Source organism: Osmerus mordax, chromosome 2 (assembly GCF_038355195.1).
Source record: "Osmerus mordax isolate fOsmMor3 chromosome 2, fOsmMor3.pri, whole genome shotgun sequence".
In the NCBI taxonomy this organism is placed as follows: Eukaryota; Metazoa; Chordata; class Actinopteri; order Osmeriformes; family Osmeridae; genus Osmerus; species Osmerus mordax.
In genome coordinates, this window is record NC_090051.1 from 21,614,555 (window position 1) to 21,624,467 (window position 9,913).

The 9,913-nt window shown below is 48.9% G+C and overlaps 1 protein-coding gene across 2 annotated transcripts in view; it reads right to left on the bottom strand.

Moving 5' to 3' along the window:
- Positions 1 to 9,186, bottom strand: part of stxbp5l (syntaxin binding protein 5L) — a 96,763-nt gene extending 87,577 nt beyond the window's left edge. For both annotated transcript variants that reach the window (XM_067254233.1, XM_067254225.1), the window contains exon 1: positions 9,019 to 9,186. In XM_067254233.1, coding sequence (XP_067110334.1) covers positions 9,019 to 9,186 — 168 coding nt within the window. The remainder of the gene's footprint in view (positions 1 to 9,018) is intronic.
- Positions 9,187 to 9,913: the final 727 nt, after the last annotated feature.

The window sequence follows — 9,913 nt, forward strand, 5'->3', positions numbered from 1 at the left end:
GTTGTCGCAGACCGCCGGTGGTGAGAGAGAGGGGTGTGTGCTGTAGAATCCTTTTAATCAACAGCACAGGCCTGAGTATCTCAGGTGGTCCTGACCTCTCCTCTCAGCACAGGGCTGACAGTCACTTCTGAAGAGAGGGGAAATCACAAGGACCTCCAGGCGTCACCACGCCCCCCTGGCTTCCTGAGCCATGCCCGGGTGCACTTTGTCTGGGGTACAGATGGGCCTGATAGAGACCCACCCGGAAGGAAGAACCATTAAATATACATACTACACAGCCATGGAGTGGATGAAAAATACATTTACCGTGGTGAATCTTAGAGCTGCTCATGTATATTTCAAAGCCTCTAAAGCCATTTTTCTCCCTGTGTGTGTGTGTGTTTCTTGTGTATGTGTATTCATGTGTGTAGGTTGAAGTGTATTTGGCATGTGTATATGTTTTGGGGTTTGTGTGTGTGTGAGTGTCAGCATGTATGTATGTGATAGTGTGTGTGTGTCGGGTGAGGCCATAGAGAGGGTGGATTCCAGAATGTTCCATCTCACACCATAGCCTTCTTATTAGATCTTGTGGAGGATAACGGCAGCAGGAGAGTCCATCTCTGCAGGGAAATGGGATGAAGAGGTTGAAAACCTTCACTGTTTTCCATCCCCCCCACCCTCCTCACCTCTCCCCCCCCCCCTCATCTGTCATTTCCTCATCTTCTCTCTTCCTCTCACCTCCACCCTGCGCAAATAAATCAAGCAATAAAGGAACCTCACACTTTTCCCGATGGCCGTTCAGACACACACACAATCCAGTGTCGTCCCCTCTCCTGCCCTCCCCCCCCGCCCACCCGCCCCTCCCCCCCTCCCCCCCCGCCCGCCCGCCCGCCCTCCCCCCCTCCCTCCCCCCCTCCCTCCCCCCCCCCCCATCCCTCCCTCCCCCCCCCAGCCGTGGCCCCCTTCCTGCCCCCGCCACACACTGCAGGGCGAGTCTAGACCCCCGGGCTAAAAATAGAACCAGCAAGCCGCATCCACGGTTCTGGGTGCTTCTGTAGAGGAGCCACCTCTGACACACAGACAGCAATGCATTCAGAGATGTACGTTGGAATGGAGATAGATATTGTACACTTTTCACATCGGACATTCTGTCCTCTTTATGTAAGTGGTCGGGGTACAGAATCCTGCGGTATAAACCCTTCTGCCTCGCTAGATCCAACCTTTTTATTCTCTCCATCTTCCTGTCTCTGTCTCTGCCTCTCTCTCTCTGCTCTCCGTCTCTCTCCCCTGTTTCTCCCTCTTTGTCGGTCTGTCTTTCTCCCTGTCTCTCTCTCTCTGTCTCTCTTTCCGTCTGTCTCTCCCTCTGTCTGTCTGTCTGTCTCTCTCTCTGCCTGTCTCTCTCTCCCTCTGTCTCTCTCTCTCTGCCTGTCTCTCTCTCTGCCTGTCTCTCTCTCCCCTCTGTCTCTCCCTCTGTGTCTCCCTGTCTCTCTCTCTCCCTGTCTCTCTCTTTCCCCTCACACACACATCGTCATGCATTATGGATGTCTGGGGTTTAGCTTCTTCAGAGAGTTGCAGTGTTGTGCGTGTGTTTATGCATGAGTGTGTGTGTTTATCTATGTGTGTGTGTGTTTAGGTATGAGTGTGTGTGTTCATGTATTTGCGTGTGTGTTCATGTGCGTGTGTGTATGCTTCTCTCCTATGGCTCAGGAGCGGCAGTGTCTGACTCCTGGCAGACAGCGTTTGATGATAACTCCCTGTACTCTCCCCCTTCTCTTGTCAGTCTGTCCTTATCTTGGCACACTACACAATCTGCTTTTCATTTCTGCTTCCTGGAGGGAAATCTGGGAGGCTTGTCATTGCCTCCCTCACCGAGTCAACTCCTCTCCCCCCAATATCTACCTATCTGCTCATCTGTTTCCTCTCTCTCTCTCTCTCTCTCTCTCTCTCTCTCTCTCTCTCTCTCTCCCTCTCCCTCTCCCTCTCTCTCTCTTTCTCTCTCTATCTCTCTCTCTCTCTCGTTCATCACTGTGTAGTTCACGCTCTCACACTCTTCCTCACTGATGCTTCCTCCCCCTTTTATCCTGCACCCATTCCTTGTCTTCCCTCCTCCCTCTCTCCCTCTCTCCCTCTCTCCCTCTCTGCCTCCCTCCCTCCCTTCTCCCTCCCTCCCACCCTTCCTTCACCCTCTCTCCCTCCCTCCTTTCTCCCTCCGTCCCTTCACCCTCCCTCCCTCCATCCATCCCTCCCTCCCTCCTTTCTCCCTCCCTCCCTTCACCCTCCCTCCCTCCATCTCTCCCTCTCTCCCACTCCCACTCTCCCACTCTCCCACTCTCCCACTCTCCCACTCTCCCACTCTCACACTCTCACACTCTCACACTACTCACACTCTCACACTCTCACACTCTCCCTTCTCCCTCCCTTCTCCCTCCCTCCCTCCCTTCACCCTTCCTCCCTTCACCCTCCCTCCCTCTATTTCAGCCTGCCTGCGTTTCTCTCTCCCCCTCCCTCCCTACATGCCTCCCCCTCCCTGCCTGCCTCTCCCTCTCTCCCCTCACTCCCTCTTGCTCCCCCTCTCTCTGCTTCACCCATCTCTTCCTAGTAACGAGAGGCTTGTAAACAGCTCTAAAAACACAGTGGGTCTCCTTCCTTGTGTTGCGCCCAGCCACAACAAACCCCACGTCCTTACATCGTCTAACAGTCTTTCACTGATTCAGTCTTTCCACAGAGCTGTGAGCACCTAAACCTACCACTGGGAAGTGACTTAAGACGTAAAGAAACAGGAGTGGTTTTCAGCCGCCACAGTGTGTGGAAGTAAGTCCTTTTAGATTTCTCTGGAAAACAGTACAAACCGAAGGACTACCTTACCAAAGAACCCCCCTCTACAAGGCTCTAATGTAGTAAAACCATTCTACGGTTTTGTACAGTTGGTACGAGCCATTGTATTTTAGATTTTCCCAGAGTTGAATAAAAAGATGTGTCAGGAGAAGCCAGATGAAGCTTGATTTTCTGCTACTGCGTACTGACACCGTACCGTCCCTGAGTACTGTTACCAGTAAAGAAAAGATTAGGGTCACTACTGAAGTCTCTTTGAGACACTGAAAAGAGTTTTGGAGCTTGGAAGAGTGACAGCTACAAAGATCCCAAGAGCCGGTAAGACCGCGGGGTTACAGACTTCAGGAACTCATGGCATGAGAGGATGAATGTACTTGATTACATATAAAATGTTTACTTAGTTCAAGTACAATAAAGATTAACTACCCAATCACGTTGGATCTAGATTGGTTGGGGCTGATACTTTAAAACAGTTGTGATTCCTTCCTAGTTCCCAGATTATGGATGTAAATCCATATTTAAACTGACTCGACTTCACAGTCATTGATTTATTTCAGATCCAATTTGCTGGACTTCAAAACAATCTAGTTATCATCTCAATGGGGAACATATAGACTGGTGAACTGAACTCCACGGGATGGTCCCAGCTGGTGTTTGTACCATCAGAAGGGTGACCGCTGGTCCAGCCCAGCTTGGGCACTGGGAGGCACTCGATGACTCCATGACCTTGTGTCTAGCTTTGAGCCATGTACAGTAAGGGAAGAAGAGAGAGCTGGAGAAAAACAAGGAAAAGAGAGAGAGAGAGAGAGAGAGAGAGAGAGAGAGAGAGGGAGAGAGAGAGAGAGAGAGAGAGAGAGAGAGAGAAGATGGGGGTGGATGGATAGAAGGATAGGACACCTGTGATGCACAGTGAGAGGCAGCAAGCACTGATGTGTGGTGAATAATACATGTGCGTGTGTGTGTTGAGGTGTGTGTGTGTGTGTGTATGGAGGGGGGGCGGGTGGGTTGTGTGTGTGTGTGAAGATACAAAGAACCCAAATGTATACTGATGACACACACACCCACGGACACACACCCACGGACACACACACCCACGGACACACACCCACGGACACACACCCACGGACACACACCCACGGACACGGGGAACTCCAGCAGAGTCCAATCATGGCTCTGGTAAGCCTGGGAGGGAGGTCCTGTCTGGCCCCCTCATCAGGAGGTCTCTTCAGAGCAGCGGACACTCTGCATCACCCCTCCAAACACACGCAGCACCCGGACGTGACCTCTCGCACGCTGCGCATTGGTGCTGGGGCCTTGCACTCGCATGTTTGCTCTATTTATGTCTATACACGCGTGTGTGTGTGCGCACACATGCTTATGATCATCAATAGCGTTCCGCACACACAATCATCCTCAGACAAGCTGTAGAAGGATCCGGAACAGAGCGTGCGAGGAGACGGGTGGTGAACATCAGTCAGGAGCAGAGTGAGGACAGAGAGAGAGACACAGAGAGAGAGACAGAGAGAGAGAGAGAGAGAGAGAGAGAGAGAGAGAGAGAGAGAGAGAGAGAGAGAGAGAGAGAGGATATTTTGAGGCCTACTCCGAAATTCCTTTGATCTGGTAGGGGGCGGGCTGTACATACTAAAGCTAAAAAAAACTGGTATAAAAGGAGAGGAGGATGAGTAAATGAGAGGAAGAGATTGCAGGGTGGAGAGAGCAGAAATAGAAGAAGAAGAGACGGCCTTGAAGGAGAAGAAGAATCAGTACCGTTGTAAACAATGAGGAAGTTGAAACACAATACTCCAGTCAACTTATATAGATATAATACTTGACATGTAATTATATAATCATGTACTATTTATATAAAATCAGAACCGTTTTTCAACATTGAAACAGTCCACAGAAAAATTCAGAGTTTATTTTAAAGTAAAAGCACACAAAGGATAATATTTAATTTTTCACTGTGCTAGGCTCAAATTCTACAATCCGTTTATCTGGTAACCTGTTTACAATGACACAAATGGAGACTATCACAGGAAGTGATGCGATCCAAGGCTACCTAGTAGCATTCCCAGAACAGAGACAGGCTTGCAGTGTCTGAGCCTTGAACATTCTTATCTATATCTGCATCTACAGTAGTAAGTGCCTCCCTAATCTGTGCACACACACACACACACACACACACACACGGGAGGACACACGAGAGAAGAAGGGAGAGAGAGAGGGAAAGCGAGTAAATAGGGAGAGAGGGTGAAAAAGCAGTATGACACCAAATTGGAGAGATGGAAATAAATAAACAGGGTTTTGATAAGCTAGTCTCTCCACTGACTGTTTGCACATTTTGTATGGAAGAGGCTGAATCAATATGGAACATATTAGTGTTTGCCTGTCTGCCTCTCTGTCTGTCTGTGTGTGTGTGTGTGTGTGTGTGTGTGTGTGTGTGTGTGTGTGCGTGCTGGAGATAAAGAGAATACGTACATACATGAACAAATACGTTCATTTGAGGACTAATTGTGTGGGTGTGTTTACATTATCACTGTGGTTCATAAACCTGCTTATGCTGGCGTAAACACACACACGCACACACACGCATACACGTACAGCTCCGTAGCACTCCACATCCTTCCACAACTACAAGCCTCTTTGAATGAAAATGTGTGCTACACAACCAAACCATACCATTTGAATGAAACAGCTAGCCTGCCTCATACAGTATATCAGTGTTGCCATGCTTTCTGCGTTTCCAGGACTGGGTCAAAGCCTGTTGGCGTGTGATTAAGACACCAGCGTGCACGTGCACATGCACTTTTACCCGTTGGCAAGTCAGAAAACTGTGCGGTGCCAACTGTCAAGCAACCACATCACTCGCTGGGCCGTGAGCAGGGGCACTTGGTGATGATGTCATCTTATGGGGAGAGGGGGGAGCGGGGAAGGGGGGGTGGGTGGGTGGGTGGGCGGGTTCTGCGGCGATGTGACTTGAGCGATGGAATCGACTGATGCACTGTGACAGAAGGTAAACAAGGGAGACGAGATATGGCTGCGAGCGGTTCCCGGGCAGTGGTGGGCGAAGGGGTGTGTGTGGGTGTCCAGGTGTGGGGGGTTGGGGGGGCTGGGGGGCTGTGGGGGGGCTGGGGGCTGTGGGGCTGTGGGGGGGCTGGGGGCTGGGGGGCTGTGGGGCTGGGCGGACCGTCTGACCTTAAAGCAACTCCACAACAAATGACATCATCCCCGACGGACAACAAAGCCAGCTCGGGGGCCTGAAAGCACCGTGAGGATTGTCACCGCTTCGGCGGTGAGGATGAACTAGGGATGAACTATGACAGTGGGTTGGTGACTGTCACCGTTGAATGGTCGGAGGGTTCAAACGTTGCTTACCGCGGCCTGACGGCACGTCTCCGCGTGTCGTCCAGAGGTTGTGGAACAACCTCAAGGTGACAAAGTACAGCCATGCAGCAAAGTGCTCTAACCAAAGAGCTAAAACCAGGATTCACAAAGTGCAGATGTATAATCAGCACCAAGGCGATCGGTCATCGTGAGTTTTGAGTGTTGGAGGTCGGGAGCGTTCGGTTTGGAAAGTGGCCTCGCCCTATGGGAAACCACAGGCATCACCCGAGCCATCGACAGTGATAGAATACGAACTGGTAGACAGACACGAGCAATCAATCTCGGCGAGGGGGCTCTTAGATAGAGGGAGTGAAGGGAGAAGGAGAATGGGCGATAGCATAAGCGCCAGAACTTTCTGTCTTTCTGGGTGTGTTTTCACTTTTCTTTTTTTCTGTCTTCGCCTTTCTCTTTCATCCCCCTGCGGTGGTGTTAGGGCCCTACTCAAGCCCAACACAATCTGTTCCTCTCGTTTACTACCTGTCTCTGTTAGCATCCTAGCCTCATCTACTGACATCTACTCTTTGTCTTTCTTTCTCTCACTCTCCTCTCTTTCCTTTTTTCTCTCTCTCTCTTTCCTTCTCTCTCTCTTTTCCTCCCCTCTCTTCTCTCTAAACAGTACACACACCAGAGTCCTCCATCTGAACTCTACTTAACTGACAGTGGATGAGACAAACATGAAGCTGGATGTACGGATGTACATCTGGATGTTGGGTACACCACAGAGCTCCAGGCCCTGGAGCTTCATGGTCTCACACACTGCCACGCCACATTCAAACGTTGTTGTTTAAGTAAACACATTCCGCCGTAAAATAAAGAGAGCTAAGTCAAGGGGAATGTGATCATGTAACTTCCCACACGAGGCCCGCCCTCTCTCTTTCTCTCTCTCTCTCTCTCTCTCTCTCTCTCTCTCTCTCTCTCTCTCTCTCTCTCTCTCTCTCTCTTTCTCTCTTTCTCTCTTTCTCTCTCTCTCTCTTTCTCTCTCAGTAGCCAGGGAAGAAAAACTCCAGACTGTGGAAGTTAGCGGAAGCTTCTGGAGCTTCCCACAGGCTTGGAACCTCCAGGATGAGACACCATGAAGGAGAGGAGGATGTTCTCTAATGCATGTACTTCACACACTAATGAATGAGAAAAAAAGGTCAGGGGAATGACAGACTTTCATTCATCAAGCATGTGTGTGCATTGTCTGTACGTGTGTGTGCGCACCTTATCCCGCTGGGAACTAACCTTCTGGACCCTTCCACCCTCATTTCCCTGAATAGTGAGGAAAGATTTGAGACTCATTCATTCTTCACCACCAGCCATTGATTTAATTCTGGCCTCTACTTTTAAAGGGGGAGTATAACCAAATGTACACGTCTTTATTCGTGTTCTTTTGGCACGCAAAACGCATTTCTACTTTTGTTTGTTTAGCGGAGGAGGCGGGCATCTCTTGTTAATCAATAGTCTTAGAAGACCTAGGGTGTTAACATCGTCTGTTCCGGCGGCGAGAGCTAAAGGTGTGACAACGCCGGTGCCAGCACTGCGGAGCACACATACAGTCCCGGTATTTACCGATTGGGCATGTTCCTGGTCACTACCACGCCCTGTACTGTACACCCCGTTCTTGAAATGAAAACTGACTAATTAAACCCACATTTTGGCGACTGTAAGTGGTGTCCTTTTGAAGTAATTTGAGTTCTAAGTAGAGAAGATAACCCGTGTTTCCAATGCGTTGACGATTAGAAAATCAACCGTATCAGTGTCATAATAACAAGGAGACTTGACTTGTACTGTGACCAGTCGCGCGGTCGTTTCTGGCACTTTTTAGCTTGAAGTCCCGAGTACTCTGCAGTATCCACTTTAAGTCAACTGCCTTCCCTTCTTCTTACGCTGTTAAATCCCCTTTTCGCTACTTTTCCCCATATACTCCGTTCCCCTCAACGTTATTACACTACCAGCCTCTTTCGGTCCTCAATAAATAATTCACGACGGGATCCAAAATTCACCCCTCTTTGGGCCGAGGAATTATCGCTGCAGTCAGCTCCAGATACATCAGCACTAGGCTGCAATGGGCGCGGATGCTGCTAAAAATAGATCCACGAAAATCATATCAGCCGGATAGTACCGCAGGGTTGCTCGTTCACTTGCTTTATGTGAGGGGAAAACAACAGTTACGTCATCAATTCCTACACCGTTATCTCTGCTTAGAGAGCGCAAGAGAGGTCTCAACTATGCTATAAACTAGCCTACTTATGCACTGTATCATGCCCATGCCAAGCCTGCTGCAGGCACAGCGGGTCCGCATCGCCTCAGATCCAGGACAGAGTGAGGCAGGAGGTTGGTAGGTTTCGCCCCATTGACGAACATAATGAACAGGAAGTGAATGTGGTAAAACGCATCTTTCGGCAGTACACATGAGGGTGCATATCATGCTGTTGGGTGAATGGCCAGCTGTACACACAAACGTCTCGGTGCCAATCCCTCCCTGAGCAAACGATAAAGGCTTCATTGGGTACAGTTGACTACTCTAATAGAATGGTTGTAATGACCAGAGCAGGCCATATCCTCACTTCATAACGGATAAAACCACTGACTTTTGTGTGATAGCCTGTGCTATCATCTGTTTTTGGAAATTAGCTGTTTGTTTACTATATCGGGCTTGACTTGTTCTGTGTGAAGTTAGGGCATATCATCTCTGTTCAAAACAAGTTGGTAAGATGAGGTGTAGGAAACAGTAAAGTCGTCATTTGAAAGTTAAAAGGTGCCAAACAATGATTGCTTTGCAGTTACTTACGTAAAGTACAGAGTTTAAGAGAATGACGAACTCATCAAAAATGTACTCACCTTACTAATTTGAAAGTTTTCCGAGACTAGAGTCTCCTGGATGTCGATTTCGCGGGGAGTGGGTGCTGCAGTAGGAGTACCGGACGCACTGCCACACGAGGGGGAACCGATAGTGGATCCCGGAGAGGATGTGGTCAGGCCGTCCAACACCTTCCGAAACTTCTTCATTTTTGCAGATTTTCTCGATCTATAAACAATAGGCTAGCCTATTTTATTTTCAACCTAGCGAGAGTTATTTTTTCCCCTCAAAGGCTATGGTGACGTGATAGTCTAACCGATTGGCTGCGAGACCCCCTGAAGATCGACAGACGGCTCGTGTAGCACCCTCGCCTCCTCTCCTCTCTTCTTTTAAGTACAATTCAAAAAGTCATGGAGGGACTTCATCGTGCTTGCAAGATTTCTGTCCACAGAAAATATTGTCTCTTGACTTGGACGCGTAAACTACTTCTTAGCTTAGATAGAGTTGCCAATCGTAAAAACGCAGGTGTAATGCGCATCAGAGCGTGCACCGGTTATGATTTAAACTAAGAAACTTCATGTTTTTCAGACTGCAAAAGCCTAAACACGCACTGAAGAACGGCGGCAAAAGACAAATTGTAATATAAATGTCATAATAGAATAATAATGAAAGAACAGTAACCAAAAATTTGGCACAATAGGTAAACGATAGTAATTTAATATTCCCAATACCGTAAAAGCACTTCATGCAAATCGCGCTGTCTTTGGCCGGGAGAAAGCGAAAGCCTTTATGCAGGCAAGCTATGCAGCTAAACACAGCTTGCTTAAATACATTGCCCGTAAATTAAGAAAAAAAAAAGTCAAACATGGCACGAGCAGATGTGGAAACTGGTGGAGTGGAAACCAGTCAAACGACGTCTCTAATTCGTTGCTGGAA